The sequence below is a fragment of the Styela clava genome, chromosome 2, assembly GCF_964204865.1.
Source record: "Styela clava chromosome 2, kaStyClav1.hap1.2, whole genome shotgun sequence".
Classification (NCBI taxonomy): domain Eukaryota; kingdom Metazoa; phylum Chordata; class Ascidiacea; order Stolidobranchia; family Styelidae; genus Styela; species Styela clava.
This window is the reverse complement of record NC_135251.1, coordinates 16,394,264-16,416,771: the sequence shown is the minus strand read 5'-3', so window position 1 is coordinate 16,416,771 and position 22,508 is coordinate 16,394,264. Positions and strand designations below refer to the sequence as shown.

Genomic DNA, 22,508 nt, shown 5'->3' with positions numbered 1-22,508 from the left:
ACGAGGTCTCGACTCGACGCATTGCAATAAAAATTAGAATTTATTAACAGTTAATTGCAACAAGCAAGAGTTTTACATTGAAAGACGTTCTCAATCAGTACGATACATGAGCTTGTTTTTAAACGATTGTAATCGTTTTATGAAGTTATATTTACGGGGACATCAAATATATTTATAATAATAATAATTATAAGTTTTTTTCGACTCCATAATCAGCAAAACAATAAATGAATGCTAAAAATAAATAAATAAAAACTGATTATGAAATCAGGAGAGCGAACAAAACCTTAGATAAGGTTTAAAACGTACAGAATGTATATAAGATGGAAGGTTTTGCCAAGAAGATGTGGTACGTGTTCACTCACCTAAAATAATTGAAATATTTCACACACGCTCACACGCACCCACACACACAACCATATAGAAGTTATTAAGTAAAGGGAACATGAAAAATTACATACTGGTAGTTAATAAAAAATAAATAAATAAAAATTACTTGCCACACCATATTAATAAATTTATCATGATTGCCACTGCCAAATTGGTCAATTTTATAAATGGGAGTGAACAGTAAAGATAAACTTTTATAAAAAAATATATTGTCAAGCTGATTATAGATGGAGTCAAATGCCAAAATGCCCAACCAAAGTTGCCAGAATTGGGTGCATGAAGAGGTGGGCTAGACCACTTCATTGCCCAAACTAGAGCCTATTATTGCCAAATTGTAGTCCAGATTGCAATAAGTATTTAAATCTATCAGTAACTTTATAAGTATGAGTAATTATAATTAATTAAGGTAGAAAGACAGGGTATAGGAATATGTTGGTTGCTAAGGTTATAAGGTTTTTTTTTCATTCTTAGATATTGACTTCTGCACGGATAAAGGAATTAGGAATAAAGGAATTAGTATTGTTATTTCACAGGATCATTTCTTCATTTAATTATTGTGGCGTAATAGATTCAAGTTTATCGTGGATGAGACATCAGCCTGCGAATTTTGTTGTTGTAGACACCATTTATATTCAATAAACTAGCCATTGTATTGATCATCACAGAACGACCTGAAAAACAGAAAACAAATCTGCGAGTAGGATATTCAAGGGTTACATATTTGGAAACAGCACTACCCTACACTTTTGTTTAGAATTAATTATTATTTTGAGTAGATATTGATTATTAGTTATCTATCTATAAAACGCTAGTTCAAAGACCAGAGTTTAAATAGGGTTGGGACACAGGGTGAATTCCTCGCAAACCATGCAGAAACTCTCAAACCACACTGACCATTCGTATGTTGGCCTTCACATCAACTTCACAGCAGAACCTCAACCTAGGATAAAATTTTGTATACACACAAAACAAATCATAGAATACCACAACAAATTAAAATGAAGGGGAGAATCCAATATATCTCCACTGGTCGCCTAATTACAATAATAGGTACAGGAGCTAAACTATACGGTCTACAACAGGGGTGTCAAACTCGTTGGCTCTCGAGGGCCGTATTGCATTTTGGGAATTGTGCAAAGGGCCGCAAACAGTTTTCGATGTAATATGATAATGTATGCTCGGAGCATACTTTTAGATAGATGGAGTTTGTGACATATATTGTGATTAAATCAAACAGCCGAATGAAGTTTTGTTATTTTCTTGAATTTCAATTGCCATTTACGTATTAATTATTGCATTTTACTTATATTGCAATTTACTGTAGTCATTACAAAAAATCATAAATATTTCTATGTACAACTATCCAGAACATTTTGAACAAAGTTTTGATAGGAAAAAAATAATACATACACTAAAAATGACTAAATATATAGACCTAAAATTGACAAAAATACTACAGAATGAACTCAATGTTTTTTTTATTGCATATGTCCTGACGTTTGGCATCTCTTTTGTGCCACCAGCCTACTAATATCAGGATGAAATGATTTTACAGTACCAACACTGATTAACGAATTCACATGAACATCGGTTAATCTGGATTGTTCAGAATGTTTGATTACTTTCAGTAATGCAAAAATATTACGTTTATCACTTCATGTATAGATCTGTAAACAAACAAATGTCGGACTTTTCGGACCAGACATTTCCTACCATTACGTGGCATAGGACCTCTTGAGTCATGATTGATATTTATTTTTAGTAACTAGGTAGTTGTATAACAAAATATTAATATACAAACACACGATAATTTTCTGTTCGAATGCGATCTTTAAATTTGTCATATTGACTGCTGATCGTATTCTGAGAATGTCTACTTATATTGTATTCTTTCATTGTACTGATGGAAATATGACAAATTAAACAATGCGCATCAGAATTTGAGAAATGCAGAAATATTGCAACTCCCAGTTTTCTGCCTTTTTCATATAGTTTGCGTTTCATTTAATCCCGGAAGTGGTTTTTCAAGTACTCTTTTGCTAGCCATAATTGGATCATATTCAAAACAAAAAAAAATTAATTTTCAAAAAATAATTTCAGTAAATTGTGTTTCTGTGTGAATATTCAATTCAAAAAGGAATAACATTTATATAAAAAAAAACTTGCAAAAATATTACAAATATTGATGGGCGTTCGAGGGCCGCATTGGAAGTTCTCTGGGGCCGCATGCGGCCCGCGGGCCGCGAGTTTGACACCCCTGGTCTACAACCCTCATAAGGTATCACACCACCCATATAGAAACAAAGACCATGCATGTGTAATGTCAAAAATCCAACGTTAAGCAAAAAGGGAACATGCGCATGCAGATGTCAGAGTGTAAACAGCCATTTGAAAAATAAATAAATAAAATAATTTGCTGTGCATGCTACAGAACCCGACACACCAACAATAGATGTAGAACAGGTGGAGAGAGATTAACTGCCGGCTCAACAACAATCAGCAGCTGCAGGAGCAATAGCAATATTGTAGCTGTTTAATATTTTCATGAAAATAAGTATTTATTTTGGAAATGGTTTGATATTTCGTGACGTATTCAAAAATAGTTTATGAAACATTGGCATTTGGCAAATATCATTAATTTATGCTATTTATTCGTGTTTCATGATTGCTAATATTTTATTTCATTCTATTCTTATTTCACATTTTTTGCGTTGTTACAATTAAAATCATGTGTGGCATTTTATTTAACCGTTGACAATGGGGTAATAATCGGCGATTACTAAAAGGTTGGAATGGGACATGCAAAAACAAAATAAATGTATTATTAACAAACTGGTAATAATATGTTAATGAATCGCCGCTAAAAGTAGAGAAGCGTTATGTGCAGATATCACAGGAATTAAAATTCGCGACGAATTCACCTCCAGTAATATAGTTAACGGCGCATTGAAAAGTTGATTATTCTTGACCAAAGAGAATGGTCGGCGATTGCTGAAAGTAGGACATGCAAATTATTTATTTATTATTTAATTATTGAAAATTCCACTTTGTAGGAACCATAAAAAAAAAAAAGTAGGACATGCAAAAAAAGGCTAATGAGACACAGCGCCGCACATGTTGTTTTGCCATCATCGGAACATCTTTTTAAAGACCTATAAACGCGTTCTTATTCCACCGTGCCCCCTCCCCCCTTGAAAAAATCCTGGCTGCGCCCCTGATAATATTGTTAGACGTGCGACAGAAATCGCGAGGGACCTTGTTAGGTCTTCAAGCAGCGACATCCAAAGCGCTGTTACTACATGGTTCAGTGTAAAAAATACGATGAACTCGGCTAAAATTAGATGTATATTAGGTTATTAGATAAGCGACGTGGTTGTATACTTTTGATGAAAATTATGGTTTTGAGGATGTGAATCAGATTGTTAGTGTCAACTCCCCAAAGTAATAAATAAGCATCCAAAATTTCAAGTGCAATTTTGCCATAGTGAAGTGTAGGGAGAATTTTTTCTGGGGTCAATGGTCGGGTTTTTGGTTTTATTTAACCTTCCCACTGTCTTACTGTCTAACTTTAGACTCAATTGAGCGGGTATTTGTATCATGGTATCAGATTGCATTTTATGCCACCAGCCAACTACCAGGCTTTCTCTATCAACTCTACCTCAAATTATTGAAACTTTCAAAATACTTATAAATGCTATTGAGATTCAAGCAACTAGTTCAGGTATGCTAGCAATATTTATTAGTAAATTTTAAAATTTGATTTCGTGTTCACTAATAATTTAAATTATGTATCGGTACAGCGGTATAATGAAGTAATCTTCTGAAATTTTTTATTGGATACCGTACGATTAAAGAAGAATTGTTCAGTTTCGCATCCTGAGCAATAAATTTGAGACATTAGTCTTGAAAATAAAATTTCTAACTAGAATTCTACTAATACAGTAGTACAGTTTTAATAGCACTATTATATGTTCTAGAAAATACAAGACTGCGTGAAGTGCAAGCACTGAATATTAAATTATCTGAAGCAAATGAAAAGTTTCAGAAAGTTCAAGATGAGAAAAACGCTGCTGAGAAGAGATCTGATGTTTATAAGAGAAGGTTTCTGGAGTAAGAGCTCTTGATTTTTCTTCTCACACGTCTATAGCCTATACTGGCAAATACTCGAAAATATAGTCTATGACAACAAACATGCCTATATTCGAATTCTAGGATTCCTCTTTGAGCAGAAAATCATGAGATAAAATTTGACATTGTTAATCATTGCCTTTCTGCCAAATGGTAAGTTTCACTGAGAACATGAAAAATTGATTTGTATCTCAAACTCTGCAAAAAAACTTATCCCAACAAATATCTCAAATTCATTTTCAATATATTTAGGTTATCTGTGACAAACCATACAATTTTGGCAGCGTAAATTTATAGCTTCTCACCAAAGCCTCTTTATTAACTTCCTTTTCACTTAGTCAATAATGTCAAATGTTTCTAATTTGCATTATTTGGCAGTAAGTGCTATTGTACTCGTATCTGCCGATAATACAACGATATAATCTTATCTGACCCCTGAACTGGCTTCCTGTTTGAGAAAAGGTATCCACAGTTGGATGTATGTAATGACCTTTTTTAATTTTTATTTCAGCGCTCAAAATGCCATCAAGGAACTACATGAGAAAAATATGCAACTCTCAAGTCAAAAAATTTTGAACAAAAAATATTCAGAAAAGTTTCCATTTTCAACATTTCGGGATAAAAGTGAGTTTTCACCTAAGACACAAAAGATAATTCTTGCTCCTGATACATGTTTTGCCGAAGTTGAATCTTACGATGTTACATATATAAGTAGTGATGATGACGACTTCCAGCAGGCATCTAAAAGAAACAGTAAATCTCCAAAAATGGAAAAAGTAGAAACTCCTAAATCTGCAAAAAAATCTGTCGCTGAAAGTTTTTTTGCGAAGCCAATAAAGTCACCTGTGCGAAACATAGGAAAAAAGAGAAAACAACCTGTGACCCCGGTTTTAGACTCTGATATGGATGAAACTAGATTGGATATTGAAGAAAAGAGGGAAACAACTAAAGACTTTGGTGCTCCATTGAAGCATACAAATAGTAAGTAGCCTATATGAAAAGGTTTCTACATGGATAGTTTAAATAAGAGCTCATAAGTTATTATGAAGTTGCCGTCAGATAAATTGAAATTTGTCCACTAATTAATCAGTAGTTTATTTTCTCACCATACTGAAAGAAAGCACACATCATATACAAATTGCAATAAATAATGAAAAATCATTTCGGGTTGAGGGGAGCCGTGGGAGACCAAATTTGGTTATCGAGCAGCGACACTCATAAGAAAGTCTAACAAGAAAATAATTATGAAAGTCAAACTACGGTATATATGTTATTTGGAAAAAAACAATACCTACATCAAGGCATGCCAACCTGGTATGCCCAGAAGTCGCGCTAGGCTGCAAAGGACATTTAATCAATTCTGCCACGAACGTTACCTAAAAATATTAGTTGGAGATTGTTGTTGAATCTTGTAAAATGCCTTCATTTTATTGATTTTGACTTTTTTAATCCCACAATCCCCACTATTCTATTTGTATAATGAACTTTGAATCTTTTATAGTCCTGACAGATTCAGAGATTTTAGAAGTATGCAGAGACCCTGATTCCATTCCACCATCTCCAATATTATCTGCTAAAAAACAAAAGCGTTATGTATCTGGTTTACATGGTGAATCAAATGAAAGTTTGGTAAAACTATCTGGATCATTGAAAGAAGTAAAAATTGAAAAAATTTCAAATTTTCCCAAGATTCACATTTCCAGTATCAAAAAGGTATATTGAACTTAGCTTGTATGCCATGAATTCTGGTTTTAATTATGATGAGTTGAATGGATTGTTTTTCATTGCTTGCTAAAACATAATGGATAATTTATCTTTTGGAAACTCCATGATACACACTAATTAAAAATGGAGGATTCTGGAGAGCGAGTAAAACTACATCAGAAATATCAATTGCCCTCTCGCGAGCACACACTCAAAAGAACCTCATTACTTGACATTTGGGGAATAAATGAAAAAACAAAAAATATGCGAATGTATTGGGCCGTTGTACTTTTAGAACACTTGAGCTAATAATGACGTGTTTAATCTGATATAACGATAAGTGAGACTATTTCTATCTTCAATCTAATCATCCAGTTACCAACCCACCTTGTATTTTGTAGCAGGTCATTTGAACTTTTTTAAAAAGATCATGCAATACTTTGCAGTTACTTTCTCTTTGGTTTAATCTCCTCTATATTTTAAATGTTCAACAGAAGTCTGTTAATGAAGCAGATGGGTTTGGTGATTCAGAAAAATGGAAACAAGGTAACAAACTAACCCAATAGTTCTAAGGTAATTTTCTGGGCCAGTGTTTAGTATTTTTCTGGCAATAAGACAATTTATTGTTTATGCCTGATTTTCAACAAATGAAGTCTTCTAACATGAAGTTGTAACAGACCATAACACTTTTCTATTTATGATGTTTAGAAAATCCAATATTGGACAGATTGCCATTGCATCGTCTTCGACAAACAACACCAACACAGCATGATCCTGGGAACACAAGCCTTGATGAACTATTTGATAAAACATATGGAGATTTGGAAACAACCGCAATGTTGAATAATACTACCTCTCATGACAATGATAATGTAATTTGTACAACATAAATACCAGTACATTATCATTTTTAGTTACCGTATTCTTTCTAATTCCAGGGATTAGTTGCTTCTTATGTTGCCTTCAGATGCTTAATTAAGTTAATATCTTGGGAATGGTAGAAGTATGTACTGTTATTCAATTTTAGTTGTATTGTTTTATCTGTATCAATACATGAGTACTTTTACTCTGTTAAATATAATAATTTCAGATTTTGCCACAAAATGACACTTTTTTATCAGGAATTTACAATATTAACCGAATAATTGAAATGGTGCCAATTTTTCGAATAGCGATATTTAAAATTTTATTTATTTTGAACAGATTTTCTTGAATATCCCCAACGAAAATTGGCTGTCTGAACTAGTACTTTTTTTGAAAATATTTAAGAGATTTTATTGATGTTTATTCCTACATATCAGGCCTCTAATTATGATGAAACAAATTTAAATGAAGAAGATGAGGAAGAATTGGATTCTTTACTCTTGGAGGGATTGCCTGAAGAGGCTGTTGCTCCTCCATCTCAGAATATTGTGCTATCTAAAAGCAGGGATGAATTTCAAACAAATAAATCTCCGAAAAATGAATCGGTTTGTAAAATTCCGAGACCACTGCTTGATGACAGTTTTGATGTTCTGCCAAGCAAAAACAAAGGAAGAGATTTTAAATACCAAGAAGTTGTTCGGAAAAGAGATGAAAGAGAAAAACTTGATGGTAAAGCATGTGCTCAGTGTGAAGCCTATTATGGGTAAGTGATTTTTTTTGCAATGTCAGCTGTGCAGGATCTTCAAAACAAAGCAGTGTCAAACTTTTCGACCTTGTGCATTGGATTACTGGTATTTGTAAATGTGCTTGCTCAATATGCTCATGCATATTGTTTTTTTTTTAGCTTGCCTTATCAATTGAACTTTATTTACATTGAATGCTCATCAAATCGATAACCTTTAAAAATAATACTTTCGTAACAGTAAGCAGTAGCAATTTTTCCATATTGAAATGATAGGAAATTCTGGAACTCTTGTTAAAATCAATTGCTACTTCTAAAATAAAGATATTTCGAAGATGAAAAATTCTTAGTATTGTTTCAACTAAACTTTTTGTATCTTAATTGTAGTTACTGGTTATTAGGTAATATGCTGCTATGGAGCTTCATGAATTAGAATGTTACACATTTACGTAGTTTATTTTGAGTATGAGCTATAGCTGCTAATATCATTCTGGAAAAAAATTATATAACTGATGAACTCGCGAATTTTGGAAATGTAACTTAGCGCTCGTTTTGAGATTATTGTTATACAAATGAATAGAAATCTGCCTGAAAATGAAAGAAGAGAAATAATGAAGAAGGTATGCAGACACAAACATGTAGATGCTCCGCCTTCTACTCCTGAACATTTTTGGGAAGTTGGCATTCCTGGAACTGCGGAATGCAGAAGAAGAGGTTGATTTTTTCATTTGTTTTATATTAACAAACTCTGGATTTTTAACCAAGTACTGAGATGATTTTCAAGTTTGTGCATATTATTTTTTTCAACTATTATTTTACCATTACTACAGAGTGTTAAAAAATTTTTCGTCATGGCAACTAGGGCTGTCCAAGCGAACCAAATATTCGAAATCGAATCGAATCGCAAATTATTCGAATCGTTTTTCGGCTAATTTTCGAATCGCTAAAATTAGGTACCTGTACATAAAGCGGAAACCACCTTTACCAGATGTTTTTCATCGGGCAAGCGGCGGCGCTTCGAGCTCAGACCACTCTTGCTCCCGGCTTAATTGGTTTCCCGATATTTCTCTCGCCTTCATTTTGTGATAAACATGTCATTACTAATGCCCGCCCGGTGGCACGTGATTAGCCATTTCATGCATGGTCATCATAACAAGGTATAATTGGTCATGACGTTTTTGAGAGAGAAAAAGGAGACAATTTAGAAAACGATAGTTCTATAAATAGAATCGATTTGAAGCTGTTGAGTTAGTTATCATAGGAACATGGTACAGGCAACTCAAAGCTGAAACAGGTGTTTTGGGATCCTTATGATGGCAATACCTTCTTTGAATGGAATTTGTAATTTCTTATGATGGCATTACTGTATTATCCATCTATAAACCAAGACAAATAATTGCACTCTTGCATTTTGATGGCTGTTGTACACTAACAATATTATAGTCGTCAAAAAATATTGTCATCAAACTAGCTTGGAAATTTTAAATGCAATTTTGAACTTTAGCAACAGTTTTATCTATATTGATGGCTGTTATTATTTTGCTGAAATTTACACAAAAAAACATAAGACTAGTGAATAGGATTAAAATAGCATCTACAGGCTTTACATGTCCTATTAAAACTGAATCCATCTAAATTGAGATTGCAATTTTTGAATAGTGCAATTTTTACTCTTAACACTCAACAGTTTTCGAGACCCAAATTTTGGAGTCCTCCAATTTTTTTGACCAGTTCATACAAGCGTGTGATCTCCTTTCATAAATCTGAAAACATTGTATTGCAAAATACCAGCAGTAAGTAAGATGTAACTGCACATACGTTACCACAACATCGAAGGGCAGACGTTTATTGTATAATAGAGACAGATTTAATATTGCGCAATAATATTCGATTATTCGGTTCGATTCGGCGAAAATATTCGATTCGATTCGAATCAAAAAATTATTCGATTTTGGACAGCCCTAATGGCAACGGTAAAAAAGTAACTTATCAAAAAGCGTAAGCCGTGAAATGTTCAAATTTAATTTCACCGTAATTCAATACTGTTAAAAGGTATCAGTCGTTAAATGTTTTAAGTAGCATTTCATCCTATCTTCTGTTAATTTTGTGTACTTTTTCAACACCCTGTTTATAAATTCGCTTCAATTAAGAATTCTTGAGCTCAAAATTATATCTTCAGTATGAATCATGATTTTTCATCAATGATTTAATAATCTTAAATTCAACAAAATGAAATGTGGCATAATTTTGAGTGCAATATTGGCATTTATTAAAAAAGTAAGTGACTGTTTCAAATATCAATGATGTCATTTAAAATTAGTTTATATGGTTGTATTGAAAGTTACATTGTTTTTGTTAAGTGCAATAGCCAACAAGTTCAGGCTAACTAAGAGTGCAAACTCTTCAAAATCTCAAGTTTTGATACAAATTTTGTATCAACTTATATGGTAATTAGAACATAAGGATTGGGAATTCTATCTATTTAGTTTAGGATCTTTGAAATATAAACTGATGGCTCTGTTTATTACAATATCAATAGTAAATTATGGCTATGTTTCAACACAGGCTATATTGTTGATGAAACCAATCTCCCAACCAAATCAAGGCAACAGAACCAAGAAGCACCGAGATCGAGAAGAAAGAAACCATTAGAACCATATTTTAGTTCAAATAAAAGATAAGGGAGTGACTTACATAGCCAGGTCTCCCATGCCATTCTTATTTTGATTTTTAAGATTTGTCCTTTTTGAATGCACAGGTGATGTTGACTATCAAATTGGATAGTGCTATATTTATAGCGGTATAGGATGTTGTAAATGTTAGTTCATGTTTGTGTCTATGTGCTACTTTTGTTTGATAGCTAACAGATTGTGTGAGAAGCCTTATTTTTGGTTTCAAACTGATGGAAATTCAAATAGCAAACTTGCCTATCTTAATACTAGATGCACTGTCACACATTACCAAATAAATTTATATTTTCTTATAGATACCCTATGCTTTTGTATTGATATCAAAAATGATTTAATATTGTTCGTTTTTGATCGCAAGTTTTGATAGATGTTTCTGCCATTTTCAATTTTTATTATGCAAAATATAACTTACCATAAGCTGCAAAATTAATGTTTTTTTCTCAATGTGGTTATGCTGGACGTGGTCAAAAAAGGCCTATCGAATCCAATATTTAGATAATGCCAATTTTCTAGGAAGGGTACAAAAATAGACTGGATGAGATATTGATCTGGTTCGTGTCTTTGAGCTCTAAAAAATATGAATTTTTTTTCTAGGTTCTGTGATCTCATAACAGAGACGGATTTAGGCATTAAGATTTGTCACTACTGGTGATTATTCATACCGCATGTTATATTAATCACTCTTGCCATGCTGATAGATATTTGACATGTAATCGGAATACATGTTTTGATAACGCTGTACTGTGAAGTCAGATTCTGGCTATGCAAGTCGACGAATAAACTTGCCTCCTGATAAAGAAGACGAGAATGTGGTTAAAAGTGAGTGTAGCAAGCCAGACAGTGGCTAAGATACGTACATTGGCCGGAAACAGGTTAACTAATTTTTATTATTCGTCAGCCTAAATAAATTCTGAGATTCCGAAGCTGTATGAGGCTCTACAAGGTTTGGTAAAAATTAATAAACGCCATTAGCTATGGTAAATTGTTTCGTATTTGGGGACCTGATATGCCGCCTGCAGTCCGAGTGAGAATCTAGCCAATGAGTAATGTTGGCAGAGAAAACTACAATTCATTCCGGAATCAAGAGTATTGCGTTAGACAGAGTATGAGTTTATGACTGGTGGACATGTCCAAAATTTGGAAATACACTAAGTATTTTGATTTATCGTTAACTTGTTCGAACCGTTCAAGTCAGCTGACACTTTGCAATGAAATGCTACTAAAGGACATGGATAACAAGGGCGTAGTCAGCTCATTTTTTTCTTGTGTTAACTTCGCTGCTGAAGTTGTCCAAGCTATACAAGCGCGCAATCTCGACAGGGTTGGTAACGTGCTATACATAATACCAGTATGTTCCCCAGCTTTTCTCTTTAGGGGGGGGGGGGGGGTACACAAATTAACGCTTGGTGGAAACTATAAAACATAGAACTGCCGGTGCGCGTAGTTCTTGATAAATGTCCAATAGGCGCCAACTCTATTATGTCATAATAACCCACAAGAGCTGATCGTTGACAACAAGAGAAATGTGCTGGCTGAAAATCCCTTTTCAGAGAACTATTTTTTGGCTATTGGCAATAAACTGTCCAGTGTTCACAAATTAACGCTTGGTGGAAAATAAAAAACATAAAACTGCGGTGCGCGTAGTTCTTGATAAATGTCCAATAGGCGCCAACTCTATTATGTCATAATAACCCACAAGAGCTGATCGTTGACAACAAGAGAAATGTGCTGGCTGAAAATCCCTTTTCAGAGAACTATTTTTTGGCTATTGGCAATAAACTGTCCAGTGTTCACAAATTAACGCTTGGTGGAAAATAAAAAACATAAAACTGCGGTGCGCGTAGTTCTTGATAAATGTCCAATAGGCGCCAACTCTATTATGTCATAATAACCCACAAGAGCTGATCGTTGACAACAAGAGAAATGTGCTGGCTGAAAATCCCTTTTCAGAGAACTATTTTTTGGCTATTGGCAATAAACGGTCCAGTGTTCACAAATTAACGCTTGGTGGAAAATAAAAAACATAAAACTGCGGTGCGCGTAGTTCTTGATAAATATCCAATAGGCGCCAACTGTATGATGTCATAATAACCCACAAGAGCTGATCGTTGATAACAAGAGAAATGTCCTAGCTGAAAAACTCTTTCCAGAGAGCTATTCTTTGGCTATTGGCAATAAACTGTCTACAAAATGAACCAATTAACGCTTGGTGGAAAATCTAAAACATAAAACTGCCGGTGCGCGTAGTTCTTGATAAATATCCAATAGGCGCCAATTCTATGATGTCATAATAACCAGCAATAGCTGATCGTTGATAACACGAGTATTGTGCAGACTAAAAAAAAATTTTCATAGAACTATTCTTTGGGTATTGGTCATAGACTGACCACAAAGTAATCAATTTAACGCTTGGTGGAAAATATAAAACATAAAACTTCCGGGGCGCGTGGTTTTCGATGAATATCCAATAGGCGCCAAACTATGATTTCATAAAACCCCACAAAAACTGACCGTTGATAACACGAGAAATGTGCTGGAAAACACAAAACTGCCGGGGCGTGTAGTTCTAAATAAATATCCAATAGGCGCCAATTCTATGATGTCATAATACCCCACAACAGCTGATCGTGGATAACATGGAAAATGTGCTGGCTGAAAATCTCTCTTCAGTCATTGCGTTGGTGGGGTAGATTCAAACACACCCTGAGAAACAATGGGGCATTCTATTAAATTCAACAAAATATGCCGTTAAAAACTAGCAGTATCACCATCTAAGTACATGTGGGACTTCAAATTTGGAGAAATAATAATTTTGAAATTAATGTTCAACTGAAATATATTACCTCTTCTTTCAAAAATATTTTTCACATTGGCAACATACTATTTTGGAGACATGCGTATCTGAAGAGTCGTTATAGAATTAGCCTACTATATAAATATTTTTGATTCTTATGATCAAAATTTTCCACATTGGCAAATGGCAACATACAACTATTTTGGAGGCATGCGTATCTAAAAAGCTTTATAGAATTACTAGATGAATATTTTAGATTCTCATATTTAAATCTGAAATAAATTTATTGCTTCACTTTCGGTTTATGCCTAATTTCAATTGAAACTGAGTTCTGTGGCTTCCATTCTAGATAATGACAGTTCTTTGTTAAAAAGTCCATAAACATCACATACGGATTTTGATCAAAAAACGGAAGTATATATATATATTTCAATTACTGTAATGATCAATGTGTTTGATTGAAATAACAAAATCCACATTTTTATATTAACAAGTAAAATGTCCAATTTCGACCAAAAGCAAATAATTTACTCTTTTGAATAGCATTAAAAAAAATTTGCGAATCAGAATATATTTTGAATTGGGCCGAAAGCTAAATATGCCAGACAGTCGTTTGTCCCGTAGAAAGAGAAAAGACTGATATGGCGACATTTTAGTTTCCAGTCCCTAAAACCAATTCTACTCATATCTTGCGTCGCTCTGCACGACCGCTCTCCGTTTGTGGGGACGTGGCAACTCACCTAAAGGCGGAGTCAAACTTCAAAACGAAAGACTGATTATGGATATAGTATAAGTGCAAGAGATAGCCCACCCTCTATATTGGTTACTTTCCCCAAATTTTCAAATTGAAGTAGGTTCAATTTCACACGTTTTGATCTTTCTCGCATCTACGGAATCTTTATAATCCTCTCGTACGCATTATTTCTTTTAATTTTGGACTATAAAAATCAAAAATTGAGAGTGAACAGTGGGTATTATACATATACATTTAAATAAAATGATGCCTTATTTTAGGCAATAGTTAGAGTGAGTTCAAACCAGATACTATTTTGGCATTGGATGAGAAATGACTTGAACCGAATGAGAAATAACCTAATTGGCCTCGCCTTAGATGACCACTGAGTTTGTTAATAAAAGATCGACGGACGAGCGTGATACGATGATCCATTCACTTGCATCATATAAAAGTGTACTAATGAATTAAATACGACATTAGCATTTAGATGAAGTATCTGCCTCCATATGGGTCTCAAATACAATTTGCTAAAATGAAAGTTTATGCTAAGCCCTCGCATCGCACAAATCTTACTAAACTTGGTTTTCAGTGCACCGGCAAGTCTATGTCTTATTATGCGCAACCAGCATGTAGAGGCTTACCGCTTTCATGCTCATATCATGACATTTTATTACATCTACTTTTTGCTAGTTGCAAGTCGTTGTTTTCGTGTCGAATTGCACATTACGTTTTCAAATTACGACCAGTTAAATTCCGGAACTTTTGGGCCATATAGTGTATCAGAGAGAAATTGCGAATAAACTAAAGAACAAGTGCATGTTGGGGTACGTTTTGTAAAGCATTTCGAGTATAATTGGCAGGACGCCGATTTAATTTACGTACAATTCAATGCGACATTGAAATAGCTCAGGTCACAGGAAGAAACGTCTGCTGTCGTTGCCCGTTGGATTGAGGCAGGTAAATACTGTAATTAATTTATTTTCGAAATATGCGGGTGAAATCCTGGTGGTGGACCAATTGGGCGAACTGAATTTATGGTTTTGGAACCACATCTCACATTCACTCGAATTGAAATACTAACTTTATGTCCGATCTCAAGGTTGAGATATGTAACGTACTGCAAATCTATACTGCATATAGGTCCCAATCCAACGACCAGACTGAAAGGCAGAAGGTATTATTAATTAATGTATTTCGAGGATATACGTGAATAAGCAGATTGGGATTGGGAAGAAAAGTTTACCTTGCAGTTGCAGCGTTTTCAGCAGTTTCAACGTATTTCAATTACTGTAATGATCAATGTGTTTGATTGAAATAACAAAATCCACATTTTTATATTAACAAGTAAAATGTCCAATTTCGACCAAAAGCAAATAATTTACTCTTTTGAATAGCATTAAAAAAAATTTGCGAATCAGAATATATTTTGAATTGGGCCGAAAGCTAAATATGCCAGACAGTCGTTTGTCCCGTAGAAAGAGAAAAGACTGATATGGCGACATTTTAGTTTCCAGTCCCTAAAACCAATTCTACTCATATCTTGCGTCGCTCTGCACGACCGCTCTCCGTTTGTGGGGACGTGGCAACTCACCTAAAGGCGGAGTCAAACTTCAAAACGAAAGACTGATTATGGATATAGTATAAGTGCAAGAGATAGCCCACCCTCTATATTGGTTACTTTCCCCAAATTTTCAAATTGAAGTAGGTTCAATTTCACACGTTTTGATCTTTCTCGCATCTACGGAATCTTTATAATCCTCTCGTACGCATTATTTCTTTTAATTTTGGACTATAAAAATCAAAAATTGAGAGTGAACAGTGGGTATTATACATATACATTTAAATAAAATGATGCCTTATTTTAGGCAATAGTTAGAGTGAGTTCAAACCAGATACTATTTTGGCATTGGATGAGAAATGACTTGAACCGAATGAGAAATAACCTAATTGGCCTCGCCTTAGATGACCACTGAGTTTGTTAATAAAAGATTGACGGACGAGCGTGATACGATGATCCATTCACTTGCATCATATAAAAGTGTACTAATGAATTAAATACGACATTAGCATTTAGATGAAGTATCTGCCTCCACATGGGTCTCAAATACAATTTGCTAAAATGAAAGTTTATGCTAAGCCCTCGCATCGCACAAATCTTACTAAACTTGGTTTTCAGTGCACCGGCAAGTCTATGTCTTATTATGCGCAACCAGCAAGTAAAGGCTTACCGCTTTCATGCTCATATCATGACATTTTATTACATCTACTTTTTGCTAGTTGCAAGTCGTTGTTTTTGTGTCGAATAGCACATTACGTTTTCAAATTACGACCAGTTAAATTCCGAAACTTTTGGGCCATATAGTGTATCAGAGAGAAATTGCGAATAAACTAAAGAACAAGTGCATGTTGTGGTACGTTTTGTAAAGCATTTCGAGTATAATTGGCAGGACGCCGATTTAATTTACGTACAATTCAATGCGACATTGAAATAGCTCAGGTCACAGGAAGAAACGTCTGCTGTCGTTGCCCGTTGGATTGAGGCAGGTAAATACTGTAATTAATTTATTTTCGGAATATGCGGGTGAAATCCTGGTGGTGAACCAATTGGGCGAACTGAATTTATGGTTTTGGAACCACATCTCACATTCACTCGAATTGAAATACTAACTTTATGTCCGATCTCAAGGTTGAGATATGTAACGTACTGCAAATCTATACTGCATATAGGTCCCAATCCAACGGCCAGACTGAAAGGCAGAAGGTATTATTAATTAATGTATTTCGAGGATATACGTGAATAAGCAGATTGGGATTGGGAAGAAAAGTTTACCTTGCAGTTGCAGCGTATAGCGACTACACTACAAATTACACAATCAATGTGCGTTGTGACGTAATTGAAACATCTGTTTATGATGACCCTAAACCCCGGATTGGTAAGATACAGATTTGGGACCTCCTACCTCCAGCTTGGATTTCGCAAACTGTTCGTCATGAGCATTCCATTCAAGTGGCATTTTTCTGAGCCAATTGTGCGTAAAAGGTACGTCGGATATTTTATGCGTAACATTGATATATATTAAATTTTTCTGTACCGTGATTCCAGTTTAATACTACGTCATAATTTTAACTGCCGATAATGTAAAAGAAAATCATTGATGCAGAGGTCAACAAAACAAACTTTCCGTTCCGCCAGTCTTTCTTCGTGCGAATCCAACAAACGTGTCTGTACCGCGCGATCCAACAAGCCTATGTACTTCAAAGTGCGTAATGCAATAGCATGCACTTGTACATAGAACAAAGTTGCGATTCAAGTTTTACGCGCCGGAAATGCGTGGTTGTTGTTTCTAGCCCTCTTCTAATCCTTTTTCTCATACGAACCCTTTTTATCAAGAGCAACCCTTTCACTGCACGCTTGATGGATTTTAGACATTTTTCAAATTCCCTTTCTTGCTCGCGTGAGAACAGACAGAATGAGATAAATAGAAAATGTGGTTTCTTTGATCTGGGTTTCTGAAAATAGATATCCGTTAATCTATGTTCGTTGTGTGGTTTATAAAGAGGACTTCTGTCTTTGAGCTTTTCATATTTAATATTCAATTAAGCAACTTTATCTTTATGCGTCGCAAGTACTGGTGTACATACTTTGTAGAGCCGCCGTAAAATTTGGATGTCCTGATCGCGAAGAGGGCTTCAAATTTTGTTAGAGACTACAAGCATATTATGAGACACTGGGTGTTATGGGTGTTTCCCTGTGTATCGACTCCCTTGTAGGCAAATCAGCAAGATAAAACAATTCAAATTTTATACACCACTCAAACACTTTTTTCACCCGAATATATTTTTGGGCATGGTGGTAAAAACATCGTCCCGTTTTCGTGGTTCCGCTTGATGTTTTTAGGTCTTTTGTCTTGTTTCCAAAATGCAGGTATAAATCCAATAACTCGATGTTCTTTTATATTTAGGGTAGTTTTAATTTAGTTACAGAAATCAAAAACTGACCCAAAAATGGCTAGATTATGCTAGACCTAGCAATCAGTACCCTTGAATGGCAGGTGGTTAAAAACTTTTGAATGAAAATGATGGTTTTTGAATATGTAAACCAGTTAGTAGACGCCTACTTTAAGATAACATCAGAAAATTTGCACCGGTTAAATGTTGGGCGACTGTTAATGGTCAGGGAAACATTCCATACGATCGCACAAAGAATACAATAAATAATTAGCGTTTTCTAATCAATCCCAGTAGATTTCATCAACGTTTTTGCCGTTTCGTTCTATTCGGAGATTAATCTTCCCGCCCGGGCCTGACACCAGCTTCGCATAAGTAACGCTTCGTTTATATAACGTCGATTCTTTTACATAAGGACGACGCACCGAAACCTTGAAATAGACGGTTCCATTCGAGTGCCTTAGGCAAACAAGAGGTTATTTTTTCCACAAAACGCCCATAAAACCACCAGTATAAACAACAGCGTACCGACATTCTGTCACGCCAATTCATAGTTAGCCGACAGAGCGGGACTGACGCGTTGTATTATTACGAAAGGGTGGTCGACCTGTTATGGTATAACATATATAAGATAGGGATAAACGCAGTTTTTATGTTACCGTAAAACAGTTTTAGTCGCAAGTTACAGTTGTACAAAAATTGACACTCTCCAGCATGGTACAGATATAACCAGATTTTCCTCGAGGGCACAGCTAAAATATACTTAGATCGACTCTTCAGTTTATATTACCAACATAAAGTATTCAAAGATAATTAGACTATTACCGTCTACCTTGACTTGAATTTGACATATTATATGATGATTTTTTCTGCAAAATAACGGTTCAGACAGATTTTTGCAAATCAGTGTTAATTGCATTAGAGAATCTTGCATATTTGCTCGAAATTTGCTTCTATTAAATAATATAACAACTGAGCGCGTAGAAATTGGCGTAAAATGGAAGTACGTTTTATGTGCGGTATATGAGGGAAAACAAGACGCCATTGTAACATTTCAACGCGTCTGTAGAAACAGGTGAGCAAATGTCCAAGACAAAATTTGATATGTTATACCGAAGGGTTTACTAGTGAGAATCAACAACGACAGGAGAATTTACTAACAACGTTAAATTAAATATATACTCGTTTTTTTTACCTTTGATTTATGTATTTCGAAAATTTATGATTTCTGAGTGATTTGTGATTGTGACAAATGATTTCTGAGCAAAATTACTGACTTGCAGAAAATTAAATTTTGATGCTAACTTGATTTTGTCGTCTATACTCAATGTCATCATGGTTCAGATGAGTTTAATATCTCACATCCTAATATATTTTGTCAAAATAATCTTTAATTTGATGATATATTCCTCTAAAATATTATTTATAGAAGATAAAACAATTAATTGGTAAAATTATTATATAAACTGTGTAAGGTTGAGGTTATTCAGAAAACCAGATTCCAGATTTGTATGTAGTTCAGACACGATAAAAGTTTTCTATTTTACCACAGCCCAACAAATTTCGGTTGCAAAAATCGTTTAACGGAAGTGATTGGAAAGAGTATTTGAAATGAAAATTGTACATTAAAGTGGTGTAAATAAAAAAAAAAATTCTAGTAAAAATAAACTGGAACATAATCCTGTACCTTGGTTTCACATGTCAAAACACAACAACAATGTTAGCTCAGGCATAACTTAAAAATGATTACAAAAGCGATTATTTGCACGCTATGTACAAAAACAATGGACGGCCTTTTCAAGTAGGTTATGTTCAACGAACGGATGTGTGAATAAATTTATGAAATTCAAAAAATGCGCCCACGCGTCCACTTGAAGCTTTTTTTTATCTACCATCGTCGTGCACAAGAAAACAGATTGTCGAAATATGCTTTTTTTTTTTAAATATGATCAACATCAAATTTCCCGCTTTTGTATTAAAACAAACATTAACACATATTATGTTGAGAGTAAGTAACAGATGGAGACGCTCAAATAACCTTGTTTGTGTAGTAGAGGTCAATCAATATTCCCCGTCCGCAATATGTATTTAAAAATGTCAATACTGAAAACGTTTTCAAAAAGATGATTATTGAAATTGATATTAAAAAAGTCCTATTATGCGTTTTAAAAATAAAAGGTACTGTAAGGATTGCCAAAGGTATCACGATGGGAGATAAAACATCCTAAATAAGGCGGAGAACCCCACGTATCTTTTTACCAGGCAAAATTGGGTACAAGAATAGCTAACCGCTTCACATTCCCAGACACAGACTTAGTTATAGATGAAGGCCGTAACCGATCCACCGGGTTACGTGTACCACCTTGCGATCACAAGTCCAGTGTAAATCCTCCCCTGTATAAACAGTCAACCCTACGTATTACGAAACTCCGAACCCCGCTACCACAACGAGTCATAGATGTTCAGATGATACCGTCATTAGCAATGAATCAGGGTGTTTGTGTTGTATAACGAATTGGTTAGAGCGATTTGGTAAGGATGCAAGTAGTTTGGTGTATAGTCAGACAAAATGTAAAGCATTGATGAAGCATTTGTCCAATTTATGACCCTGTGCGCAGTTTTTCGTAATTTAATACTTGATTCAGGTTTTACAAATATGGCCTAGCACTTTGAATATAAAATTCATAAAGTGCAGAAATATTCCCATCAGACTTCGCTTATATATGCTAATTTAACATTTAACGCAAAAACGTTTTTGATAAATAGGAGCATAATACCATTCTGTTATTGGCACACCACTAATATTCTGTTTACTCCAGCCTAATTTGGATTAGGTCAGGTTATTGTCCCACCTTTTAACCCTGACATTGGCAAACTACGACGCGCGGGCCAAATCCGGTCCGTTAGGTAATTCAATCTGACTCGCCTGATGCTGCCACAACCAAACTAAAACCAAATTTTAATGTTTTACCTAAAAAATAGCTCAAGGAATTTGTTGAGATTGCGATAAAATTTAGTTTTGGAACGCGGCTTATTGTTTTTCTTTTTTGCTTTTGTAACACCGTAAATATGGTTCACAAAATGTAACTTTTTACGCCACACTTACATGATCCGCAAGTCCAGGTGTGTAAAATTTTTGGCCCCTGATCCAAAAACCTTGCCCACCCCTGTTTTAACCTATCATGAAAACAAAGAATCAAATAATGTAGATCAAAATGTTAGTGGTGGCGGAATACCAAAATTGTACCCGGATAAAATATAGAATTTCGTAATTAACTATCTAAAATGCATACATCCACATCATCATTTATGAAATTGAGGGAAACTGCTGACATGCCGGTCGAGAGTACTAGCACGTGTCACTTGTTTGTCGAATCCAAGTCACGCAATATTAGTTTATTCACGGAAGATTAATCAACTGTCAAGTGGATATCAAATATAGACATTTCCTGCTTTTATCTGCATTTTACTGTGTCATCGTACAATGAGACATCAGAAAAGCAAAGTCATGAATATTGTGGTGTTTTTATTTTTTGCTAAAATAAGTTCGCGCAAGCGTAACCGTTGATATAACTAGTAATACAAAAATAGAACAAATAAATTTTACACCAACGTTAACGTCATCAAAGTTGTTACCACAGAATACATAGTGAATACAATGCAATAAATGCAAAATAGCGTGTATTAACTGGTCCTAAAAACAATTGCCGACAAAAAATTTCTTTTTAATCGTTTAATACAGGCATTTTGATGTTGCGTGCTGAAATACGAAACAGAAATTTGAATATATAATGCCTTAATATTACTGATATCTTCGATTGCGTGCGATCAATTTAATAATATAAGTCTAGTGATTGATAATTATTTGAAAATAACAGTAACATGTTTCACTTTTAAAAATGCTAGTTACTTTTACCATAATTTTACCATATTTTAATATATTCAGTAACTATTGTTGAAAAGTGACTCCTCAGTATTGGTAAGGCATTTTTAATGCGTCGTCCGTCACTCTAATTTTAGCGAATTCTATTTTTGTATCAGGTTGCTAAAACAGTTTAATAAATGTACAAAGTTTTTAATAGTATCTTGAACTCTGAATCAAATAGTTCAACCTCGCGTGAGAATGCTTTATCTATGAAGATGGCATATTTTCGTGCAAAGGAATTCTTTCCGTTTTGGACATTTGTTTAATTAGTATAGTGTACGTGCAGTTATTTACCACGCTTGCACGCAAGTCCAATCCTTCGGCAGATATATAGCGGTCGGTAGTATGCTTTCAAAACAGCATGGTATTGAGCAGTAACCACAGGTTTGATCACAGGTTGTGGTGTTTGAGTTCGAGAAATTTTGGCACTCGTATGTGAATCTTTGGATATATGTAATGTGTGTTTCTAAAGATACAAGAATATTAAAAATAAGTTGGTATATATTTGCTCCAGGTGTAAAATAAACCGTTTTGGAGTTAATTCGATGATTTAAATTTAAAACTTTTAACGATAAAATGAATATCGG

At 34.5% G+C, this 22,508-nt stretch overlaps 1 protein-coding gene across 3 annotated transcripts; it reads left to right on the top strand.

Moving 5' to 3' along the window:
* The first annotated feature begins 1,694 nt into the window (after window positions 1-1,694).
* LOC120336298 (uncharacterized) lies at window positions 1,695-10,944 on the top strand. Of its 3 annotated transcripts, none has more exons than XM_078109686.1 (9): window positions 1,695-4,111; window positions 4,368-4,500; window positions 5,030-5,499; window positions 6,020-6,231; window positions 6,714-6,768; window positions 6,931-7,094; window positions 7,524-7,849; window positions 8,409-8,592; window positions 10,394-10,531. In XM_078109686.1, the coding sequence occupies exons 1-8, from the start codon at window positions 3,988-3,990 to the stop codon at window positions 8,545-8,547; spliced, it is 1,623 nt and encodes a 540-aa protein (XP_077965812.1). In that variant the 5' UTR covers window positions 1,695-3,987; the 3' UTR covers window positions 8,548-8,592; window positions 10,394-10,531. The 3 variants fall into 3 exon arrangements, with proteins under 3 accessions (XP_077965812.1, XP_077965811.1, XP_039259879.2); XM_078109685.1 differs by having other exon boundaries at window positions 1,703-4,111; window positions 8,409-8,542; window positions 10,394-10,944; XM_039403945.2 differs by having other exon boundaries at window positions 1,706-4,111; window positions 6,717-6,768; window positions 8,409-8,542; window positions 10,394-10,944.
* The last annotated feature ends 11,564 nt before the right edge of the window (window positions 10,945-22,508 follow it).